Source organism: Drosophila rhopaloa, unplaced genomic scaffold (genome assembly GCF_018152115.1).
Source record: "Drosophila rhopaloa isolate 14029-0021.01 unplaced genomic scaffold, ASM1815211v1 contig_115, whole genome shotgun sequence".
Taxonomy (NCBI): domain Eukaryota; kingdom Metazoa; phylum Arthropoda; class Insecta; order Diptera; family Drosophilidae; genus Drosophila; species Drosophila rhopaloa.
This window is the reverse complement of record NW_025334990.1, coordinates 8,277,718-8,302,308: the sequence shown is the minus strand read 5'-3', so window position 1 is coordinate 8,302,308 and position 24,591 is coordinate 8,277,718. Positions and strand designations below refer to the sequence as shown.

General features: G+C 42.8%; 6 protein-coding genes across 12 annotated transcripts; 4 read left to right on the top strand and 2 right to left on the bottom strand.

The window, feature by feature from the left end:
• Positions 1 to 594: 594 nt before the first annotated feature.
• LOC108043037 (protein lethal(2)denticleless) lies at positions 595 to 3,518 on the top strand. The gene is made up of 2 exons (XM_017121571.2): positions 595 to 778; positions 1,053 to 3,518. Exons 1-2 carry the CDS (start codon positions 736 to 738, stop codon positions 3,308 to 3,310), a joined length of 2,301 nt encoding a protein of 766 aa, XP_016977060.2. The 5' UTR covers positions 595 to 735; the 3' UTR covers positions 3,311 to 3,518.
• A 123-nt stretch (positions 3,519 to 3,641) lies between these two features.
• LOC108043039 (lethal(2)neighbour of tid protein) lies at positions 3,642 to 8,364 on the bottom strand. Its single transcript, XM_017121576.2, has 2 exons — positions 8,006 to 8,364; positions 3,642 to 4,959 (listed from the first exon to the last, which is right to left on the bottom strand). The coding sequence occupies exons 1-2, from the start codon at positions 8,289 to 8,291 to the stop codon at positions 3,719 to 3,721; spliced, it is 1,527 nt and encodes a 508-aa protein (XP_016977065.2). The 5' UTR covers positions 8,292 to 8,364; the 3' UTR covers positions 3,642 to 3,718.
• Positions 5,456 to 7,427, top strand: LOC108043038 (protein tumorous imaginal discs, mitochondrial). 4 transcript variants are annotated; one of them, XM_017121573.2, is made up of 2 exons: positions 5,456 to 6,896; positions 7,057 to 7,427. In XM_017121573.2, the coding sequence occupies exons 1-2, from the start codon at positions 5,561 to 5,563 to the stop codon at positions 7,272 to 7,274; spliced, it is 1,554 nt and encodes a 517-aa protein (XP_016977062.2). In that variant the 5' UTR covers positions 5,456 to 5,560; the 3' UTR covers positions 7,275 to 7,427. The 4 variants fall into 4 exon arrangements, with proteins under 4 accessions (XP_016977062.2, XP_016977063.2, XP_016977061.2 ...); XM_017121574.2 differs by having other exon boundaries at positions 7,052 to 7,427; XM_017121572.2 differs by having other exon boundaries at positions 5,456 to 6,909; positions 7,052 to 7,427.
• A 4,344-nt stretch (positions 8,365 to 12,708) lies between the features above and the next one.
• Positions 12,709 to 24,366, top strand: LOC123037229. Of its 4 annotated transcripts, none has more exons than XM_044457052.1 (3): positions 12,709 to 12,883; positions 13,519 to 13,799; positions 24,116 to 24,366. In XM_044457052.1, exon 3 carries the CDS (start codon positions 24,197 to 24,199, stop codon positions 24,356 to 24,358), a length of 162 nt encoding a protein of 53 aa, XP_044312987.1. In that variant the 5' UTR covers positions 12,709 to 12,883; positions 13,519 to 13,799; positions 24,116 to 24,196; the 3' UTR covers positions 24,359 to 24,366. The 4 variants fall into 4 exon arrangements, with proteins under 4 accessions (XP_044312987.1, XP_044312984.1, XP_044312990.1 ...); XM_044457049.1 differs by having other exon boundaries at positions 12,709 to 12,911; XM_044457055.1 differs by adding an exon at positions 23,328 to 23,429 and having other exon boundaries at positions 12,709 to 13,799.
• On the top strand, positions 18,485 to 19,992 carry LOC108043030 (actin-42A-like). The gene has a single exon (XM_017121557.2). It carries the CDS (start codon positions 18,612 to 18,614, stop codon positions 19,740 to 19,742), a length of 1,131 nt encoding a protein of 376 aa, XP_016977046.1. The 5' UTR covers positions 18,485 to 18,611; the 3' UTR covers positions 19,743 to 19,992.
• Positions 20,394 to 21,531, bottom strand: LOC108043031 (purine nucleoside phosphorylase 1). The gene has a single exon (XM_017121558.2). It carries the CDS (start codon positions 21,436 to 21,438, stop codon positions 20,440 to 20,442), a length of 999 nt encoding a protein of 332 aa, XP_016977047.2. The 5' UTR covers positions 21,439 to 21,531; the 3' UTR covers positions 20,394 to 20,439.
• Positions 24,367 to 24,591: the final 225 nt, after the last annotated feature.

The window sequence follows — 24,591 nt, the reverse complement described above, 5'->3', positions numbered from 1 at the left end:
CGTAACATAATTATTTTCAAATTCTTGGGACCTAACAACATGATTAATTAAAATTAATGATGTTAATCAATGTTTAAATCTGACACTATTTAGTATTAACATTTTTTTTATCAATATTAAAGAAATCAAAGCTTGCTGCGATACTATTACTGAGTTGCCATGTCTTTTTGATAACAATGAATGTAAAATTCAATCCAACTTAAAAGCCTCCGGTTTATTTAAGGAATGACATTTTTTAAATCAATTTCAACTTTAAAAAATATCATGCATTAAAAAACAGGAGGCAAACAGCTGGCTATCAGCTGATCAAATGCAATTTAGTCCTTTTAGGGATTTTCGAAATTATTTTTGTCTTCTTAAATTTCAATAACTCTTCGCATGAATTTTAATTTTAGTTACAATAAAAGTGATAATCAAAATCTTAGTCCGAGTTTATGAGACTGTAAATAAATATCAAAAATAAAATGAAGTGGAGTCAAGCAATTACTTAGCAATAATTTTGTGTAAACAATAATATGAAAATAAAATACTGCTTTCGTTTTGGCGGTTAAAGTCAGTTTTTCGCTCCAAATAATATCTTACTCCTATCCGAAGACGGTTACACTGCTCAAGAGTCCAGCTGCGTCGTTGAAAAATATTTTCGATGCATCGTAGGTTGTTTTATTTCAAAGGAAATAGCAATTAATATAGTGAAAAACGAGGACTTAAAGGAGCAGTCGCCAAGCGGATTGCAGGATGAACATATACAACAAGTTGCGGGCCAGGGAGCACGGATATGGTGAGTTTATCACTTGGCGGGAGAATCTCACTTTTGGCGCTCGAATTTCCTGCGAGCAAAGGTGTTGATTTGAAAGAGGGTTCAAAGGGGTTTGCAAGGTTAAAGGCCACTGAATATGCAATATAGCTAACTAATCGCTGAGGATTGATAATGGGGGTAAAGAAACCCGATTAGTTGCCTCATTAGAAACTGCTGATCTTGCAGAAAATCCGTGTTAAACTATAGCAGAGCCACGGCACTAGTTTCATAATTTCCCTTTCGTTTTTTTCCGCAGCCAACGAAAGGACCTACGACTTCGCGCTGCGTCGCCTTTCCGTCGCCAAGGAGGACAGCTGGCGGGGCATTGCACCGGCCAACTACTGCCCGGACTTCAATCCGGAGCCACCGATCTTCTCCGCCAAGTTTGCCAACTGCGATGGCTACCGGCACATCCTGGCGATTGCCAACGAGGACGGCAAGATCACGCTGCAGGACACCACGCAGCGGAATCACCAGCCGGAGGAGCAGTCCCTGGTGGGTCCCCAGTGCCATTACAACGCGGTCTTCGATCTGGAGTGGGCCCCCGGCCAGATGCGCTTCGTCTCCGCCTCGGGAGATCACACGGCCAGGTTGTGGGAAGTAGCCGGCTCTGGCATCCGTGGCCTGAACTCCTATGTGGGCCACACCAGATCCGTCAAGTCGGCTGCCTTTAAGCGCACCGATCCCGCTGTCTTTGCCACCGGTGGCCGCGATGGCGCCATTCTCATCTGGGACATCAGGGCCAACCTGAACATGGACCTCACGTCGCGCGTGGACAACTGCATCTATAGCGGCCACACGGGTGGACCGGGTACACCTGTTTCCCAGCGAAAGCAACGCACACGCACACCCAAAATGGCTGGGGGCACCACCTCGAGCAGCATCACAGGCTTGGCCTTCCAAGATAACGACACGCTGATCTCCTGTGGCGCCGGCGATGGAGTCATCAAAGTCTGGGACCTGCGGCGGAACTATACGGCCTACAAAAAGGAGCCACTGCCCAGACACAAGTTACCTTATGCCGGTCACTCCACCTTCCGCGGATTCACCAACCTCATTGTGGACGCTTCCGGCACGAAACTGTATGCCAATTGTATGGACAACACCATTTATTGCTATAACTTGGCTTCATACTCGCCCCGCCCGTTGGCCTGCTACAAGGGTCTGCTGAACTCCACGTTCTACATCAAATCCTGCCTCAGCCCGGATGGAAAGTATCTACTGAGCGGAAGCAGCGACGAGCGGGCCTACATCTGGAATCTGGATCATGCGGAGGAGCCGCTGGTGGCCCTATCAGGCCACACAGTGGAAGTTACCTGCGTGGCCTGGGGCTCCAGTCACGATTGCCCCATTGTCACCTGCAGCGATGATGCGCGACACAAGATATGGCGCATTGGTCCCGATCTAGATGGCCTCAGTGAGGCGGAGCGGGTGGAAAAGTACAGAGGAACTGCCTCCTATGTAAGGGAATTCGGAAGGAAAACAGCTGGACCTGCTAGTGGTAATCACAAGTACAATTTGCGAGATCTGGAGTCCACGCCGAGGTCACTGAAGCGTCTGATGGATCAAAACGAACGTACTCCAGGCTCTGTGGAAAAGACGACCACCAAACGCTCCTTTCTGGAAATGCTGGGCGTGGCCGGTGGAGAGACGGAAGCCACCGAGCAGCCCCAAAAGCGAGCCAAGCCGCTGGAGTCCCGTGGCCGGCGGCTCTTCGGACCTTCTAACCAGGAATCCACTTGCCGACACATACAACTTCAGCCCATAAACGAAGAAGAGGCCTCCCCAAGCAAACGCCAAAAGGAGAACTCTGCGGCGGAGGATGTATCGCCTCTGCCCAAGATCCTGAGCACGCCAAGTCATTCTCCATTGAGTGAGAATGTGAACCACATGTACACCTCCCCGCCAACCACTTCAGCGGCAGCAGCAGCGGCGGCAGAAGCAACCAATCCACCGCCCATCTCCGCCTTAATCTACTCGCCCACCTCCAACCTGCCCAACTTCGTGGTGGATGGCGAGGCACCGCACCTGGGCATCATGTCGCCCAAGCGAAAGGCCAAGGAGAAGGTGGACTGGCTGACGAACATCCGGAAACAGAAGCTGATGAGTGGGCGGGCACATGTGACGCTCAGCGATAAGATCAGCGAGGAGCAGCAGGCGGATGTATTGGCATCGCCGCGACTCCAAAGTCTACGGCAATCCGAGTGCAGTCCGCGGTTACAGGCCACGCCCCGCAGGCGAATTTCCCATACGGATGCAGGCGGTGGCACACCCGCTGGCAACTCCTCCCATTCCCACACACAAACTCAGCCAAGAACACCAACTTCGAGTAGGAGAAACAGCGAGACGACACTCCTACGATTCTTTAGCATCCAGCGGAGCAGCAGTGTGCCGGCGGAAGAAGCCACGACGGCGACAGCGGCTCCAACCTCCCCAAATCCTCCTCCTGTGACTGCTCCCGCTGCCACGCCCCTAAGCCTGCGTACGCCCACAACGGCGGTGGGCAGCGATTGACGCGGGGCCTCACGCTTCTTTTTCCATTCAAAAAGGAGGTCACAGCACCATTATTGCACTTGTAGTTTTAAGCGGACATTGTTTAAGTTATTTTATGTAGATACTAGGTTGCAAATATCGCGGGACGAGTTGGTGACCAACTCCCCGCCATTTGTACAGCACCCATACAAAAGACTAACGTACCCAAATAAAATTAAATCAATTTCAACTTGTCTGTTTGATTTAATGCTAAGCTATTGAAATGATTATGGTTTATGGATGTAGAATCTAAAGATACATTAAATATCCTATAATGTCCTATATTTCCACAACAATAATTAGACTGTAAGGGTTTTTAATACACTTTTTTTTTATTTGGCATAATCAAAACATTTTTAAGTGGCACTCGTGGCTAGTAAGTTCCTCCTCCTACTGAACCTTCTTCTGCTGCTCCTGTTGGTCCTTTTTGACCGCACTATTCAGTCGCATCGTCTGGATGAGTTGCTTGGCCACACCCGCAAGTAACAGGATGTGGGTGAAGTGAAGGGCGGCACTGGATAGATTTGTGCTTGGATAGGTGTTCCAGCAGTACTCGATGAGTCCCAAGATGAGGCATCGCACTCCCAATGAGTAAGGCGTGGACCAGGCCAAATAGGGTAGCGAATGGAAGTACCACACATAGAACTGGTAGTGCAAGGATCGGGAGCAGGCCACGCCCACCAGGTTGCACACGAAGAATGGGAGCAGGGCCAACTGGGTGCAGCGATCGAAGTGGATGCCATAGCGCTCCGGTTCCGACTGGGCAGAACCTGGTGTTCCCTTCCCTCCGGATGCCTTCTGCAGGCTCTTTTCGAAGGCTTTCAGGAAGGATTGTTGTTCGGCCGTAAACTTCTTCTGATCCTTGTCCTTTTCCGCCTTTTTCAACTTTTTCTGCGCCTTCATCTCACGATTCTGCTGCGCTATTTGCGGCTGCAACTGATCCTCAACGCGGCGCAGGCGCACATAGCTCTGGAAAAAGGTCCAGGTGGGTTTGGCAAAGGCCAAAAGGAGCAGTAAATGCAGTCCCAATAGCGACAGGTGGAAGGAGCGATCCTCGAAGATCTCCCTGGTCAGAAACCGATAGTTAACCGTCCACTTGTGCTCGAAGATGCGGCCCAAATCGAAGCTTCCTCGGAGATATTCCACAGGATAGGTGAGCAGGAAAGGAGCTCCCAGCAGCACTTGTATCACTCCACAGATGGCCAACTGGAGGATCGTTTTCAGGAGACCCAAATTAGCCAGATAGAATAGGAAAAGAGCAGGAGCAAAGAGGAGGATGTTCATCTTAACGCCCACCGCCAAGCTGAAGAAGGTGCTGCCCAGGGTCCATCGACGATCCAGGAAGAGATTGAGGGAGGCGTAGAGCAGGAGCACCGCCACGGGATCGTTGAAGAGTCGCAGCACATAGATCGAGTGGATGCGGTACGAGGTGAAGGCACTGAGCACCAGCACGTACGGTGGAACCTTGCGGCTCTTCGAGTACAGCCGCAGCACCAGGGCCAGCTGGAGCAGGTAGATCCCGGCGAAGATGTACTGCGCCAGGCGCACATTCGTTCCGTGGGAAGTCACATAGTAAAGAGCCGAGTAGATGTAGACGAAGGCAGCCGGATACACAAGGGGACCGGTGTCACCTACGGAATTTAATAAATAGTATTGATAAATTTATATGTTTATTTTTATTAATGATTAATATTAAATTTAAATTGTTGTCTATTATTTAAACAATTTTCTGTGAGGTTGAAGACTTAGAAAATTTAAAAGTACTAAATTTATAATTTTTACAAGACTTATCCACCGATCCGTAATTTCAGTACATTGTGGTTTGAATTGCTGTGATAATATAATTTGGGAAACTAATTTGATGGAAATAATAATTTATGGTTTTATTACAATCTAATTTGTATTCGGGACATTTAATTCTACAAAAGTGAAATCGTGTTTCATCCTCACTCTTTTGAGAAAAGTAAAGTCGTTTTAAATTTGTTCACAAGCCGCCAATCGTGGCCGTTACACATTAGATTCAAATGCAAAATCAGCTGTGCGAATGCGCTGCGAATGGCAAGCGGTGGGAACGGAACGGCTGACGTAACGGGCAACGCGTCGGGGCGACTGTCAAAACGTCAACGGGAAAGGAACACCGAGCAAAGGTGCGAGCGAGAGAGAGCACATTCGTAGGGCAGCAGCATGGAGGTTACGGCATGTTAGCTGAAAAACTGATACTTTTATGGAAAAATGTTGATTTCGTGTAAAAATTTATTCGTATTCCGGCAACTGCCGGCGGTGCGCAGCTGTCTAGCGGCCGCCGCATGCTCCACGCCCAGTGCCACCGCCTACCGAAGCCTCTCCAGCGTTTGGCAACAGCCGCCGAGGAACGGAAATCCGGCAAATCCGGAGCACCAAGCCCGCCGCTTGCACACCACTCGCAATCTCCTGGCCAAGGACTACTACAAAACGCTCGGCGTGGCCAAGAACTCCAACGGCAAGGACATCAAGAAGGCCTACTACCAACTGGCCAAGAAGTACCATCCGGACACCAACAAGGAGGATCCGGATGCGGGCCGCAAGTTCCAGGAGGTCTCGGAGGCCTACGAGGTCCTCAGCGACGAGCAGAAGCGCCGTGAGTACGACACCTACGGCCAAACGGCGGAGAACATGGGTCGCCAGGGCGGAGGATTCCCCGGCGGCGGAGCCGGTGGCTTCGGACCCGAGGGCTTCTCGCAGAGTTGGCAATTCCGATCCAGCATCGATCCGGAGGAGCTGTTCCGCAAGATCTTCGGCGAGGGAAACTTCCGATCGAACAGCTTCGACGACTTCGCCGACTCCAAGTTCGGTTTCGGACAGGCCCAGGAGATGGTGATGGACCTGACCTTCGCCCAGGCGGCCCGCGGTGTCAACAAAGATGTCAACGTCAATGTGGTGGACCAGTGCCCCAAGTGCGCCGGCTCCAAGTGCGAGCCGGGCACGAAACCGGGTCGCTGTCAATACTGCAACGGCACCGGATTCGAGACGGTCTCCACGGGCCCCTTCGTGATGCGCTCCACCTGCCGCTACTGCCAGGGCACGCGGCAGCACATCAAGTATCCGTGCAGCGAGTGCGAGGGCAAGGGCCGCACGGTCCAGCGCAGGAAGGTCACCGTTCCGGTGCCCGCCGGCATTGAGAACGGGCAGACGGTGCGCATGCAGGTGGGCAGCAAGGAGCTGTTCGTCACCTTCCGCGTGGAGCGGAGCGACTACTTCCGCCGCGAAGGCGCCGATGTGCACACGGACACGGCCATTTCCCTAGCCCAGTCGGTGCTCGGTGGCACTGTTCGCGTTCAGGGCGTCTACGAGGACCAGTGGATCAACGTGGAGCCGGGCACCTCGTCGCATCACAAAATACTGCTGCGCGGGAAGGGACTGAAGCGGGTGAATGCCCATGGACACGGCGATCACTATGTGCACATCAAGATCGCGGTGCCGGATAGCCGGAAACTGAGCAAGGAGCGACGGGATCTGATTGAGGCGTACGCCGAGCTGGAGGAGGATACTCCGGGCCAGATCAACGGAATCACGCATCGCAAAGATGGCAGTAAGAAAGCAACGTAAATAATCTCCTGACCTACCAATGCAATCTCTAAATGTACCTTGGAGTTTGAATTCGTAGTTAAAATATACGTGCGTTTTATGTGCGAACTATGTTAAATTATGGTTTCTTTCTCTTTGTCCCCCAATCTCTCGTTGTAGCGCAGGAGCGAGTGAGGGATCAGGAGCCGGAAAAGCTGGCGGATCAGCCAGCTCGGCTGGAGAATCAGGATCCTCCAAGTCAGGAGAAGGAACAGCAGACACAAAAGGCAAAGGCCAGCGGGCGGACCAAGAAGAAACCAAAGCGAAAGAAGGCGGCGGATTCGGATCCGGACAAGGCGACGGCGGAGGCTTCATAAACAAAATCAAGTCCATGTTCAACTGACAGTCGTTGGCAAATTGATGGCCGATTCTGTTTGCTAGTGTCTAAGTTAACGCACGTTATTGTTGCTTAATCTAAGTTCGGGGCGGGAACCGATGGAGTGTGTATTCCAAATACAAGTCGGTTCGAGATGAATAAACCAAATTGACCGTCAATCGAACATCACAAGATAGTTTATTATGAATTCCTATTTTTTTTATGAAATGAAAAGGCTAGTTTTTCCTAAATTCCCATTTCGTTAACAGTTGACTTTAAATTCTACAATTCAGTTTACTTTATAACAAGTATAGAAGAAAAAAAATGTTTTTTTAAATGTTTTATTTCCATATAAAACGTCTATTTACCGTTTATGCAATTTTAAATTGAATTTTAAACTGGTAATCATCAAAAAAATAAATTGCATCTCTAAGCAAAGTTATGCAGAACGTACTTATTTTGAATTAAAGATTATTCAAAACTAAAACTATCGAAATGTAACCATAATCGCAAAAGTTACCTAAGCCTTTATAGTGGTAAAAATTTAACAATGTCCCATCAGTTTTAAAAAAGATATTACTAAGAAGTTTTACGAATTAGATTTAAATGTTAAAAAAAAGTTCCTCAATTTGCAAGAAAATAAATGTATTTGCGATAAATCAGTCGCATAAACGCGCGCAAGCGATAACAGGTGCAGGAAAAGGGACCACGAAATGGGGTCACCTGTCGCCAAAAATAAACCCGGAACGGAAACTCACCGCGGAGCAGGGCGTAGTTGGTGGTGCCGTTGAGGAAGCCCTCGCACTCCTGCATGTAAGCCACCCAGTCGATCTCCGTGTAGGGAACCCTTTGGATGACCACCACGTTGATGACGGCCTCCGCAAGAAGCACAAAAAGTCCAACTATGGGCAAAGCGGCCGGCTCCAAGATGAGGTACTTGAAGAACCGCACATTGAGGTACTTGTCCAGGATGGAGTCCACGAAATTGCCGGACTTCTTGCGCCGCACCGCCGGACGGTGGCTGGCGGCCTTTGGCGGGGCCATTTCAGTGATAACCGGCGAAAATTAATTAAAATTCAACTCAAATCGAAACATCCACGCAACCAGGGCGGCACTATCAAAATCAGCTGTTGCGCTTCTTATCGATAAATATCCCATAGGAAATTTGAATTTTATCGATTGATCGGAAAATTTAAATTTATAGTTCTAAAAACGAACACACATGTATCTCGGCTTGGCGCCACTATTTCCGGTTACTTTATTTCCGCTCCACAATAGAACAAATTCAAGTTTATGTATTTGTGATTATCTTGGGTTTTCTAACTTTGGAGCGCCAGAAATTGAGAGATACAATAAAATAAGCAACTTAATAATTTTCAACTTAGTTTACAGACGGCTAGAAAATTATCTGTTATAAAAAAAAAACAAAATACAAGAAATAATTTACTTTATTAAAACATATTTAAGTTTTTATAATATTTAAATACCAAGTCAATACTTAAAGTCTAATACCTGAAGGATTTTAAATATATATAAAATTACAAAACATGGTTCTAAAACGTTGTCACTCCGAAAGTCAAAAAATATAAATTTTAGCTGGTCATGTAAATATAGGATGGATTATTGAATAAGTGGGGAAAATACTTACACACACATCCACATTTAAATATTTCTATGACTGTTTAAACGCATTTTTGCTAGTTGAATTTCACTACCTTAAAAATTTCAACATTCGATGCAAAAAAAACGTTGCTAACGACCATTTTATTAGTGAAATGCAATGCCACATATTTGATGATTAGCTGCAGCCTTACATCCCTGCTGTCATTTATTATTTAAGCTTATTTTGAATTAATGTTACAGACTTCGATGGACGTTGTTAGGCCCGTGGGCGGAATAAAACATAACATACAAACATGAAGTAATTAGCTGCACTCCAATGCATTGAATGCTTTGATTCGATTGAAATCCCCGGGGCTGGGTTACCTGATTTGCAGGTGGGAGTGCGCAACAGGTAAAAAACCAATCAGCTCGTGGACAATTTGCGAGGCAGATTAACGTCATCGTCATCGGAATAACAAATAGTGGGATGTGGTGCACAAAGTGGGTGGGCTTGGTGGCTCCAGCGGTTTAACGCATCGCTGAGATGTATTTGCTAAGGGCAAACGATGTAACCCAATCCAGGTGAAACGGTCGCCTGTGTGTTCATGCGAACGCAGCTCGATTATCGGGTTACAACTGATATGGTCGCAGTCGCAACCACACTTAACCCACCACCGACTTCACATCCTTCCAGGACCCACTGGCCAATTAAATGTTAGCCCACGGATGCGAATTTTTTCCCTATTTTCCGGCCGTGTCATACGGTTTTTTTTCCCCATGTTTTGTTAATTGTGTCCGCTGCACCGTGTTTGCTCGGAAAAGGAAAAAAGAAAAGTCGCCATGAATGCGATGCCGTCGCTTCTTCCTCGCAATTTACCTCTCCAATCAGCCAGGTGAAACACAGATTTTCCAGCAATTATCCGAACAGGGAAAAACTTAAAAGAAGAAAAACAATTTACAGGAATTTAGTCCCGTGTCCTGTGCGAATCGGAATTCAATAACGCATTTTTGCCAGCGACATTGTTTTTCAAAATACGAATACAAATAATTGCATTTCAATAAAACCGTAAGCTCTGCTGCGAAATATCGGAATACAAATAATTATCATGTTTTCAGCCAGTGATATACTTCCCTAATTGCAGAAATCAATATGCTAGTATAAAATAAACATGTTTTACATATCAACGACGTATTGATGACTATCAATTATGCCAAAATTGATTGGACATACAAGCACATCTTTATTAACGAATTTGAAATAGTTCTTTATCTCGAAATAAACTAAAGCTTATTCAAATGTTTTCAGTGCAAATTTAAATACTTTAAAGGAAGGGTTTAAGAAAGAATTGTGATAGATTTTGTTGTTTCATTATTATAAAGTTTATTGAAAGTATTTTAGATATAGAAAGATAATATTTTCATGACCGTTTAATGATTTCAGCAAACAATAATAAATAGTATTATAGGAAATTAAATGCTAATAATGTAAATAATAGTTATATAATTTTTTGCGCCACACTTTAGGTATATTTAAATTTGTGATAGATTTGAATTTAAAACGGGCCCTAAGTCACTAAATTATTTTGCAAGTCATCCCCCACTTTGCTCTATTAGAATCATCTGTGTTCTTTTTTTTTGGACCCCGGTACAAACACTAATTATAAGTGTGAACATATGCCTTTCATGTTTGTCGCATCATCTTTGTGGGTCAATCGAGTCTGATGTTAGCTATCGCTTTATGAACTATAGAACTAAATCGGTCATTCCTTATCGGTCGCGTCGCCTTTTGCGGACACTCAACCATACATAAATACAGCCTCTAGCTTTTAGTTATTTTCTGTGTGAGTGAGAAAATTGTTTATTAATCAATAATAATAATAATCTATAGGCACGCACACGGCCACAACGAATGTATTTTGGTATCAGCCCTGTTATCAGGCCGCTGCTGCTGTTGCTCCCATTACTGATAAGCGTTTTTCCCTGCCCTAATGCAAATCCCCAGCATTCGGCCTATAATAGTGGCGAACAGTACTTTGCACTCGAGTGATTATTAATTTCACTTCCCATCGCATTCATTGCTTTTGCATTTTATTGTCTCACGATTTAGCTATTAAATAAAAATGGGGACGGGCACTTTATTTATCGCCGCCACTTACTGAATTCGCATGATACTTTAAGAGAAATAATGGTGGATGGAGGAGGGCAAGGCAGATACGGCGATTCGAGCCGGAAAATGTCTCTATAGAGTAAACAAAGCCAGGGCCATGTCTCTATGACATCTTTTGCCGAGGTTGATATACAGTAGATATTCTGCACATTCAAATTTCAAGTTCCCCAAATCTATAATTTGTTTTAGCCCATTAAAATCAACCTATTTTGCAGCAAGCTTGCGATTTTTTTTTTTAATTTTTTGTAAATCTTTTATTATTTTGGGCTATACCGAAAATGGAAGAGGTTTAAATAGCATACTTTCAAACACCTTAACAAGAGAATTCAATCTTTTGGTGAGTTCGAGATACAGAATTAAGACTGTGGACTCTTTGCTTTTATTTGCTTTGTATTGAATCGCTAGAAAAAGTGAGGGGGGTGGAATAGTGAAAGGGGGCCAGATAGGAGGGCGGGCGACTAAAAAGTGTTGATAACTGAGCATACATTTGCATCCACCAACACTGCCTCGTTCACACTCACACCCAGTTTTTATAGGCCTCAGCCATTTAAGAGTTCAATCATTTGAAGCGTCGTTGTTGTCGCTTCGTTGTCAATGGTTGTTATTGTTGCCTTTCCATGTGCTCTTTTCATATGTTGGACAAAAAATATATATGAAAAGAAGAGACGGCAAACACAGAAAAACAACTGTACATTTTGATTAGGTCTATAACTTTTGGGGAGTACTCTACAAAGAGGAAACAGAGAAAACATATTAAATACTCTTTATAGGTACGTATACCATAAACAAAAAAATTACATTTTACATCAAAAAAATGTGTGCTCCATAAGGACTTAATGATAATCCAAAGGAGTCTTACAGTAGGCTATGAGACATGATGTTGATATTTGGCATTTACACAACGACCTTAAGGGCTTAAAATGTAATGCAGCTTATTGTAGACGCCTTTGTAAGTGATTTTAAATCTCTTCTCCATTTTATTTTCATTCAGTTTTGGAATTCTAATCCTTAAAAAACCAATTATTCAATCGACCGAAACCAACCACTTTACCTCCGCGGATCATGATTGATCATACTTTTTTGTAGGGTACATTGCATGCAGGGTAACCCTTGACAACAGCAACAAAGTAGATGCAACAAAAGCTACGGCAAAAACAACAAAGCCTCAAAACAGAAGCAACAAAAAGTCAGGCAAATATCTCTCATGCGCCTAGTGAGCCACTCCCCCGCCCCCGCCGGGCAATTTAACTGGTGCTTGCCTGTTGCTGCTAAGTGTGTTCTCTCTGTCCCTCACATTTGCTCTCCCGCACTCTCTCCCTCTCGCTCGTTTGTTTGTAATAAGCTTATATAGAGAAAAACAATATTAAAAATAAGGCTATTGCTTTTTGTACAAAAATCAAACAACATATTTTTTGCATTTTAAGATATTTTTGACTTACTTAAAATATTTCTTTGCATACTATTTTACAAATTGTTAAGTTATTTCAAAAGTCTAGATTTTTTGTGGCATCCCATCCCATAAGTTTGAATCAAAAGAATTAGTTTCTTGTGTTTATCCCTATTTTTTCACAGTGTGTCGTGCCGAGTGCTCTTTGGCTCTCTGTCGACGTCAGATGTTGTTGTTGCACTGGGGGCTGCGATACCAGCTGTATCGGCAGTGGATTTCGGTTGTTTCGTTTGGTTTCGTTTCAGTTGAAGTTTGTCGCTGGCCGCGTTCGGTTGTCCGGCTAGCTAGATTAGCTACCAAAAATAAACGATAATAAACAGCCGATATCCCCCTTCCACACCACACGCAGCGGAAGATCGCGGGAAATCAGAAAACTCCGAAAAACATCGGATAACCGTTTTTATTTTGTTTACCCTTTCGGTTCGTTCTTATTATTTAGTTAGTTCTGGTAATTTTCAACGTTACGTGTGTAAACACAAAGAAGAAATAAACAAGAAGCAAATGCAGGCGGCAAAGATAGCGCCAAAAATAAAAACTGACAAAAAAGCGAAAATCATTGTTATTGCATGGAAAATTACTACACAAATTTCTTGCAAAAGCAACTGCCAATAAAGCAAAAAAAAGCAACTGAATCCGAAAAAACAAACTAAAAAATCAAAACCAAAACTGAAACAACAACAAGGCAGAGCATAAATTAGATTGGCCTCATAGACGAATAACAACGAACTCGAGCCGCGTAAACAAATTAAACGATGCTGGCCATTGTTGTTGCTGCTGCTGCGGTTCAAATTTAAATATAAACTATTATTGTTATCTGTGTTTGCTGTTGTCTATTTTTTCGCGCCAAATGCAATCGGTTTTTCTGTTTTGGGAGGGAAATTTCGTTCAACTTACATAATTAATGAGTGGGCCAGAGCGTAAATCAAAAAATCGGACAAGAATTATTTATGAAAACGAGCGAAATCCCATGTCGCTTCACACCCGCGCAACTATTTCTTTCATTAGCTCTTCGTTTCGAAAGCGTTTTTTTGATCAAAACAATATTTCATCCACAGTTTTTCGTGTTTTATGTTTGGAACCCATCCCCTTCGCCGATTTCCAGGGGAAAACAGACTGCAATTAGTTACTATATGTTATGTGATGTGTTATCAAAAAACAAGGGAGAACGGAGAGTAAAAGAACTCGCTATATCGGCGTTTTAAAGGACAAACTCAAAAAGAAAAGTAACGGTGTGCGCACTCCCTATAAGTCTCTTAATTAAATGAACCGAAATTTCAAGAGATTACAATTATCCCGTTTAAGTAAATGAAGAGAGTTTTAATACAGAGAGCAAAGGGTAAGTCATTTTTTCAAAATATCTCATAATTTTTTAGTTGACATTTCTTTTTATTAGTTTAAAACTTTTTGATAAGCCCTCTTCTATTTTTAAAATTATTCCCATTTCTAAACATTTTTTTTTTCGAAATTTCATCATTGGCATATCCTTGCATTTCTCACAACCTTTTATAGGCTCTCCCTTTTCAAATTGTACATATAAATGTACTTTGAGGATTGGGATGCCAGTAAGAGGCTTTCAGGCCAAACGGGATGGTTCCATTAGAGCTGGAACAGGACCAACAATTTTAGCAAAAAAAGGAGACACAGAGAAAAATTCGATAGTTGGTCCAGCTTGTTGTTTTCATATGAAAATAATGTTTAAAGTATACAAAATTTACCTTTTTTGAGAATTTATATATTTTAATCTTAAAGCTAAATTCAATATGGTGAGCAACATAACTTCTACCACGGAAAAAACACTTGACAGAGGAGAATAATTTATCATGAGTTTTCGCTTCTTACTTAGCGATGAGCCTTGCCAACCTAGAAATTATTGCTAAATTTGTATGCTACATAAATTAATGTTTATATTAAAATGTAACTAGCGTTCTTATTTTTTGCTGTGCAGAAATCCGGGACTGACTCGCAGCTTACTTTTCGATTCTGTTTCAATTTGCTGGCATTAGTTCGGAGTGCCGCATCTGAAAGTCCCCCAAAAGCATTGGCAGATGCCATATGTGATGTCTGCGGTTAGTTGGCCAGTATTTCTTCTCGTTTTTCAGCGAGGGGCAGAGACTTTTCTGATTGACTGGCTGTTAAGGCTTCAACAGGTTACTGGGCAAAAAAGAACACGATTTGGCGAGTTGAAAATTTAAGGAAAGGGAAGCAAATGGAATGACTGTCAATTGGGGTCGGGTGTTTCTCATTCAATTTTTACAGGCTTTGATTTGCTTTGGCCACACAATTCGAGTTGAGGAAATTGGCACTTGACCTACCGCACGAGAATCTAAATTAAGCAGCATGTTCGGTGAGCGTTTCTCCCTCTCTTTTTGCTTCAGTCTTCTGCTTCATACAGCAGTTTTTGGTAAATTGCTAAAGGCATTTATTCACTTTGTTGCTTTCGATTGTTTACCGTCTACATTATTCGTTTGTCTGGGCTATTTCATCAATCTTCTGTTGCTGCTCTAGCATCTTCCCCTTATCAGGCTTTAAAACTTAAGTAATCACACGAATAATTTAGCATCTTGTTAAACATTCGCTGATAAATATGTTATTTTGTTTGGTCAATGAATGCTTATTAGTAAGATATTAATTTACAGAATTTCATTTGACACCGTACATTGTGGTCATACATTCGCGATTGTCGATTGTTATTATTACACAACTCCATCTGATGAAATATTTAATTACACCGACATTAACGTAATATGCAAAAAAAAACAGACATAAAAATAAATGAAATGCTGAGCTTATAAATTAAAATCCATGTTCGGAAGTGAATTCTTTTTGATACCATCGCGGCGTATACGTAATGCATCGAGCCGAAAAGAATTGAGGAATGGTTGGCAGTTAATGCCAATTATGATAAACGGTTGCTATGTCGACGCGCTGAAACACAGATACTACACACACGGCCACGGTGCACACAGATACTCACGCACACAGTGCACTCGAGCAACTGTTGCTCGCGGGTCCGGTGATGTTGCTGTTGTTTCGCTGTTGCCAGGCGCATTAAGATTGCTGTTTGCCTGTGCTTGTTGGCCATTGTTGTGTGTGTGATGGGAAATCACTTGAACCGCCGGCAGAGAGGCCAATTGATACGTGTTCCCCCCCTCAATGTTGCTATTAATTTTAAGCGGCTTTCGAGCAGTACAATCAACTGAAACGTTCTGCGAATTCGCCCACAATCGTCATTTTAGATTAAATACAGGACCAAAGACCCTTTCAATGACCAGGGTCCATTTTGTTAAATATGCTTTTCAATTCAGTTAAAAAAAAAACATCCCCACGGAAAGAAAATTGGTCATTGTTTGAAAATGATTCAAAAGTGTAAGAAATGTCAATTTACGTAAAAGCTTATATTTATATATATTAAATATGAAATTTTTTTAAATATACTTTGTTACATTGACGTTTGTAAAATATCAAAAGTTTTAAATTATCTTAAAATTTCTTAAACTTTGACCCGATATTTTTTTTAAATATTCCCGATTTGAAAGGTCTTAAGTTAAGTACGTAATAATTAACCATCCGAAAATAAACGTTTAAGTGTTAATATTTATACAATCACTGAATTGATATTAAATAGTGATCTAGTTCAAAAATAGTAATACTTGTTTTCTGTGCACTACTTACACTACGACTGCTGCTTAAATTATAGTCACTTCTATGGGCGCAAAACGAGGTTACTGAACTTTCAACAGCGGCAACAACAGCAAATGCAACAGCAACACCAACAAGTGCAACAGCAGCAGCAACAATACCAACTGCAACGCAGTCCGTCTTAGTTAGTTTGCCGTTTATTTTGTGCAATTTTCTACTTTTCCTTATTACAAGTAGTCACACACACGCTGAGTAATTTCCATGTCGTTTTCCTACGATTCAAACCCAGGGGGATATTCGTTTGTTCTACAGCCAAAGGTTATGTAATCCAAGCGGTAAACTTCCTCTGCTCTTAATGATTTTTATCAACAGTTGTTGATTGTTGGTTTCATATTTTTTGCCGATTCTTGTATCTTTTCTTAACCATGTAATTGACATATTTTCAATTATATTTATGCAATGAAAAGGATTTAAATTTCAATCACTTAATTTGCTGACAATTCTTGGGTTTCCCGAAAGGCACAAAAAACACCTAGTTTATTAGTATATCAGCAGACTTAATCAAAATTGATTGGATTGATTTAGAGAATGTAAATGTATGAAAAAATCTAATCTTAAATTGTTTATAGTGGCAGATGATTAGAACCGACGGTCGGAAGAAACCTAGCAACAGTTAAAAATTGTGCAATAAGCCTGATTTTCCGTGCATTGTCGCTGGTTTGCAAGCTTTTATCAACAGAATAATATTACAATGAAAATGTAATTTTGCGTGTGAAAATTGAATTTTCCATGCTGCTGATTAATCAATGTTTGATTTATTTTGCAATGACATAATGGACTCAAATAAGGTTTAAATGAAACTGTGGCATGATGGAAATGCTTTTGAAAAATAAAGTTTCATTTAATTGAACAGAAATGGAATTAATGTAAATATAAAATGACAAGCTAACTGAATGGTCATATTAGGTGGATTTTCAAAAACTAGGTGCTATATCGTGCCATTATAATTAGCATTTGTTTGCTGTGTCAGTTGATTGAGCATTGGACGCATTTCTCGCAGAATGGTCGGCATCTGCTTGCCATTTAAATTGCGTCAGCCGCAGATCAGAGCCCTGTTGACGACTAAATTGCCAAAACAACGGGCAGATGTTGCACCCAGCGGCAATTGAAATGCCAAAACTATGTATTTGCGTATCTTTGTATCTATGCAGATATGCATCTGTGAATCAGCTGGCACCGCAATTGTTGGCACGCTGATATTCACGCACAAATGCCCCGAATGCTTTTGATATTTAAAATTAAATCGTAATGTCAGTGCACTGAACTGGCCCACAGAGAGTCAGTCGATGGGAATAAAACGCGTTCTGAACTGGTGGCAAATTGCATACAGTTTTCCAACGCGTTTTCAATAACCACACATCGCATCGGGTTTGGGTCAATGAACTGGCCGCGAATAACTCATTAGCGTAATGCCACAGGCCAAAAACATTGAGCGAGCCGCACTAATCTCAATCGGGGGAAATCGGTGCAAACCGGGGAAAATCTCGCTTTCTAGCCTGTGATCGCACAGCTAAAAGCTGAAAAAAATAACAAAACGAGCAAACGTAAAATACAAATTGCGAGGCAAACAGCTCGTGGCTATCGCTGCCCCCCTATATATGCACTTATATCTGAGCAATCAGCGTCAATAAGCGAGCACAAACGTTGTTCGTCATCGCATTGCACCGCACCGCATCGCATCGCATCGCGTTGCCCGTTTGCTACTGCACCGCCACAATGGCAAATAATAAAATTAGCAACAATGACGAACAAAGAAGAAGTCGCAGCGCAAGTTTGTGATTGTCGTTACAAAATAAGGCTAAACTGCGGCAACTTGGCTGAAAGGAATATACAGGTGTGCAATTTCCATTGTGCTCGTAACTTCCTAGCTTGTTGACAAATTTACCAGATACCTTTTCACTATACTTTTACATCATTTTGTATGCATTTAGATTCCTTTGTTCTTAATATAACTAAATGAATAAACTAAACTAATATGTGGGTGTTTTCGCTTTCATGTTAAAGTAAAAGCAGCTTTAGAATTGAGTAAACTCATGAAATTTTGAAATAAAAATATTTTTTAAGCGCACCAAAAGCACGATAAATTTGGTTCTTGATGTTGAAAACGATTTTTAGAGCTGGAACAGTTAGTTTTTAATATGTGTTTTTTTAATTTTTTAAATAGTTCACATTGTTGAGTGAATAAATTAGGGTTTGCAATGTGAAAAGTCTTGTTTTATGCACATCTTTAAAAATCCATACTATTCAACGAATAAAATATAACATACATACCTTAGACTCTACTTGTAAGTTATACAAAATTTGAGTATTCCATTTTACCTCGAAAAAGTAGGCGTCAGTCAATCCAATCAGACAGTTTTTTGTTATTCTGCTCAGTTTGTTCAGCGGATAACTAGAAGCTACTCGTTTTACAAATCTCCTCAAAAGAACCCAAACAATCTACAGTAAAATGTGTGACGAAGAGGTTGCAGCTTTGGTGATCGACAACGGATCGGGGATGTGCAAAGCTGGTTTTGCCGGGGATGATGCACCGCGTGCCGTGTTCCCATCGATTGTGGGTCGTCCACGTCACCAGGGCGTGATGGTCGGAATGGGCCAGAAGGACTCCTATGTGGGTGATGAGGCACAGAGCAAGCGCGGCATCCTCACATTGAAGTACCCCATCGAGCACGGGATCGTGACCAATTGGGACGACATGGAGAAGATCTGGCATCATACTTTTTACAATGAGCTGCGCGTCGCCCCCGAGGAGCACCCCGTGCTGCTGACCGAGGCTCCGCTAAATCCCAAGGCCAATCGCGAGAAGATGACCCAGATCATGTTCGAGACGTTCAACACACCGGCCATGTATGTGGCCATCCAGGCTGTCCTTTCACTGTACGCCTCCGGACGTACCACAGGCATTGTTTTGGACTCCGGTGACGGGGTCACCCACACAGTTCCCATCTACGAGGGCTATGCCCTGCCACACGCCATCTTGCGTTTGGATCTGGCCGGTCGCGACTTGACCGACTATCTGATGAAGATCTTGACGGAGCGCGGCTACTCCTTCACCACCACCGCAGAGCGAGAAATTGTGCGCGACATTAAGGAGAAGCTATGCTACGTTGGACTGGACTTTGAGCAGGAGATGGCCACGGCCGCATCCAGCTCGTCATTGGAGAAGTCATACGAGCTGCCCGATGGACAGGTCATTACCATTGGCAACGAACGCTTCCGCTGCCCCGAGTCGCTCTTCCAGCCCTCTTTCCTGGGCATGGAGGCCTGCGGCATCCATGAGACTACTTACAATTCGATCATGAAGTGTGACGTCGACATCCGCAAGGATCTCTACTCCAACACCGTGCTGTCCGGCGGCACCACCATGTATCCGGGGATTGCTGATCGAATGCAGAAGGAGATTACCGCACTGGCTCCGTCCACCATGAAGATTAAGATTGTGGCTCCGCCGGAGCGCAAGTATTCCGTCTGGATCGGGGGCTCCATCCTGGCCTCGTTGTCCACTTTCCAGCAGATGTGGATTTCGAAGCAGGAGTACGATGAGTCCGGCCCGTCCATTGTCCACCGCAAGTGCTTCTAGACATTAACGTATTACACATTTACACCGGGAGCAAGCGCAGAACCCTACCGCATTTCCGGAAGAATACATTCCATCTACTTTTTTACACTATTGTACCCGTAAACCACAATGTGTTCTAATCAAAATTCCAGTTCATATGTACAATGGCCTCTATAAAATTGAATCACATCCGGCATTACCATTACTCCAATGCATTCCTACACATGAAATAACTGCTACTGAAGAATAAAGCGAAACAAAAATGAAAAAAGCTATTTTAAAAAAGGAAAGGTAAAAAAAACCATGCCTAGTTTTGGGTAATATTTTGTAAAATTAAATGTGTTGCCCGCAAGGCAACAAAGTAGTTCGGGTTTCATTCCTTGCTAATTGCCATAAAATGTATTTTACAGATGGCTAAAATTGTAAATTTCTGCTGCGATCCAAGCACTTTGCGCTTTTTATTGCTGGCCATTTGGGGCGTCCATTAGACAGCTTGACACCGGGCGCACTCGCACCTCACATTTCCCATCTCACATCTCGCACCACCCCTCCCCTCCACCACCGTAGTCACAACTCTTTCCTCTGATATTTGCGGCAACAGCTGCACCTGTCGCTATTTCCGCGTTGGCAACACACTTGCTGCAACAAATAATACAAAAAAAAAAAAATAAGGCGTGGGCTTCAAGAAATCTATTTTTGGGACGGGACGAATCGATCGTCAGTGCTCTTGGTGCATATGGTACAAAAGACGACCGATCAAATCGGAACATGCCTGCACCCTAAGCGGTGGAACCTCCAAGGACACCTCCTCAATTTTGGACGTTCTGGAATCCGTTTCCTTATCAGGTTCCTCGACGGGCTTTTCGTTTGCCATCATACTGATAATTACAAAGGAGAATATCTTTAGACCACCATGATGGGCGGCCAGAACTTCGGGCACCAAGGACATGCCCACGGCATCCACGTCCATTGATCGCAGGGCTCGCTCTTCGGCCAGAGTTTCGTAGACAGGACCTCCCAAGCAGGCGAAAACGCCACGATGCAGGAATTTGTTAATGCCAATCTCCTTGCCAATCCCGAGACCCAATGCCAACAAATCCTTATCGTAGGCATTGACCATTGAAAAGAATCGGCTGCCAAATCGGGGATCACTTGGTCCCTCCATCGAAGTCTGATGCATCATGCCCACAATGTTGATGTGGTCTTCGATCAGCATTATATCGCCCAGGCCGTATCTTGGATTGACAGCGGCTGCCGCGGAGGTCAGCATGATGGTCTTGACCCCGCACAACTGCATCACGCGGACGGGCAGCGCACAGGTGGCCTGATTGAAGCCATCGCAGGATTGGAATCGATCGACCAGCGCGATTATGGGAGCACCCATAACATTGCCCATAACTAGGCTACCATTTGGTTCAATGCCGGCGGGAAAGTTGGGGATATCCTCGAAGGGAATGACCACCGGCTGCTCCACCAGTGAGATCATGGAGCCCAAGAAGCTGCCACAAATTAAACCGTACTTCGGACGGATGTGACTGATTTCAATGACATATTGGGCCATGGCCTCCACCTCTTCGAATGGATAGAAGAGGCTCTGGGGCGTCGGGATCACCAGCTTGGGCTTCCTGCGCTCCTCTTCCTCCAGTTGCAAAAGCCGGCGGGCCGCCATTCGCTTGCCAATTGGCGACCTGGATGCGCAGCAATCTGTGTTACACATTATGGCAAGGTTGGGGTCACCAAATGGGCGAGAAAACCTAGAGAAAATTTTCAAATTTGATAGCAACCACCAAAGAATTTTTAAAAGTAAATAAACAAGATGACTTTAAACGCTCAGTTAAATTATATTTATGGCTTAATAAAATATTTACTACCTAAATATGTTAAGTTTACGGAAAATGCAATTACACTAAATGATGTCTTTAACAAACGAAATTCAGCAAAACGCATTTAAATCAGATGATTTCTTCTTCTGGTTATGAACATATTTTTGCACAATGCTTTTTTTAAAACATACCACAATTAAACCTGCGAACAAGTGGGGGTGTAACTTGAATGATGCAAAAAGCAAAAAAGGTCTGAAATACAAAAGGCACAAAGACACGCCATGACGTCTGAATAAAGCCTCGTGGATGCATTTCGAATTCCAGCTGTGCATTGTTGGATGAAGTAGGGTTGGCAAGGCTACTGCCAAAAGTTCGTTTCGTTTGATGAAATTAAGGATGAATGGGTTATAAATCGGGTTATCCCCATTTGCATTAGTTGAAGTGACTAGCGGTTTATTCTGTCACATACAAGTATCTGAGAGTTTCACTTTGCTTAGTGACAAGTATTCTTGAAAGTTAAGTAACTTTGCAAAAACATATATAAAAAAGATTTATTTTTTTAAATTCATAGTTTTTTCTCATTTAAATAATCCTTAATTAACTTTCTAAAGCATAACCAGACTTTAATTGGCTTCCGTTGTACCCAACAATAATAAATGTTTTATTATTTTGCATTTCCCAAAATTAAATCAGATTCTGTAATCCCTTACAGACCAGTGTAAGGTAGAATTTAATTATCAACGCACATGCAAAGAGTGTTTTATGGTCAGGCACGCCCATATAGCGCCCCAAAAAGGGCGGTAAAGATGTTGTTTACCGTGTTTACCATGCGTATACGTGATAATAACGCTCATACGCATGGCGACACATCGTCAACGCCCCGACTGTTGTGTATTGTGGCCGCCGCTCAATGTCACACCGCGCCAGAGTTCGTTTACAGCATCCATAGTATAATTCACGATGCGAGTGGTGTGAGTGGATAAATTAAATACGTCCATACAGAGCCGACGATAAACAAGACACTCAAGACTAGACTGAGATGAAGCGGAGAAACATACAGAGAAAATCATTGAAATTCCAGTTACATAGACCTTTCTTGTTTTGGTATATTTATTGATTTATATTTTACCTACATTTTTATTTTTTCCACATATATTACAGAAAGAAAATGATACAACACTTATTCCATTGTTGTATTATGCAATCTTAGAACTAGTTTAAAATAAGATATTTTCGATATATTGTTCAAGAAAAGTTCATTTCAAATATAATTATACAAAAACACCTATTTATAATTCTGTATATCGAATATATTAGAAAGTTGCCAATGAAAAGAAAAACTTATGTTTTGAATTTTGACAATTTTAATTCGCTAAAGAAACACCTAATTACAATTACATTTACATGGCATTTTTTTTTACTGTGCATCGACTGTCTGGAGTGTGCTGGAATAGACTGGAGTAGGCCGAACTTATTTTCGATATTTTTGCTAATTAGTTGGGCAAATCAGTGAAAACGCGACACTTCGTCTCATACGTGTGTATATAGCCGCATCTGTCAACAAATCCAGTGACCAGCTGTTGGTAGCCGATTTGTGTGCCTTTGATGGATTAGGAATCGGTGGAGCGTTTAGTATGCTCATGACGTTGTCGATAATAAAAATTATTAATAGGAAACTTTGTAACGTTGTTTATGTTATTTGAGTGCGCGCCAACTTGCTTGGGTTACAAAAGCGGCTTGTGTTAATTTCTTTTTTTTTTGTATTATTTGTTTGTTATTCCAGTGCAGCCACCTACAATGTCAGAGTCACGTTTATATAATTCGCTTTGATGACGATGTCTCGATTGCCTCGATGCGGGGCCAAAAACCGCAAAAGATTATCCAGGCTTGTAACTCTATCATCTGTTTTCCCAGCCCAATCCCCTATTTGTTTATAGTATTTCGCTGAATGCCTTGTTTCGGCTTGTTGTACCCCATTGTTAAGCTTATTTCTTTGTTGTTTTTCGTATTTCATTTTCATTTTCTTTTTGTATATCTTTTTTTTTTGTTTGGTTTGCCGCTGCTGTTGCCGTGGCTATTTGTTTGTCACTTTGAATCTGCCTGCCAAAAATGCGCTGTTTGCAGTTGATATTAATTTCGGTTTCGCATTTACCTCGCCGCTCCATTATTGTTATTATTCTGTTTTTTGTTCGGACTCTCACCTTGCCCCAGGAAGAGGAGCAAACTCGTTTTGGCCATTCCCAGTTCCATTTCCTGCAGCCCTCCGCTGTTTGTTTACCAATTTTTTGCTGCGTTTTGCTTGATGCTCGATGTTTGCTTTTTATTTTTGGCATTGCGCGATTTTAACGCTGTCTGTGTAGGCTTGGTAAATACACAGAAAATCAAAAAGAAAAAAACAAAAATGAAAGCAACCAAAAACTGAATATTTTGACTGGCATTTGAATGCTAATTGAAGTCGGCAAAGAAGATTTGAGCTTTAAAACGAGTTGTTGCTGTAGGAAGCTATGATATGGTAATTAATAGACATCATTGGCTAACGACCTTTTCTCTCTCTCTTTTTATCTTTCGCAGTTATCAAAATAACCAACTGAGATTCCAGAGGGAAAATTGCCAAGTGCAAAGTGAAAAGGTCATCAAGCCCAAAACCGACAAATGAAAACCAAAAATAAGATCAACATTAACAGCACCAACTGCCAATGCTTTTGTCACTCGAGTCAAGGAATCGCAATTGTTGATGAGAAGAACGTACTGAGGATACACAGCCATACGTACAAGTGCTTGAATCACAATCCTCGACCTCGGATACTTGGCTGATATTGGGAAGTGAAAGAAAGCGACTAGCAGCCCACCGAAGATAGCTGATTTTCGCCCAAAAACCCACTTTAATTGCCCTGACAAAATCAAAAGCTGGAGACCCTGAACAGCCGCCAATAAGCCGTGAAGAGAAAATCTGGTTTGGCTTTAAATCTGTCCGATCCGCGGACGAGCCTCCTCCTTTGGTGCATTTCCAGTTTGCTGGCGCTGCGTTTCGTTGCTGCTGCTCCACT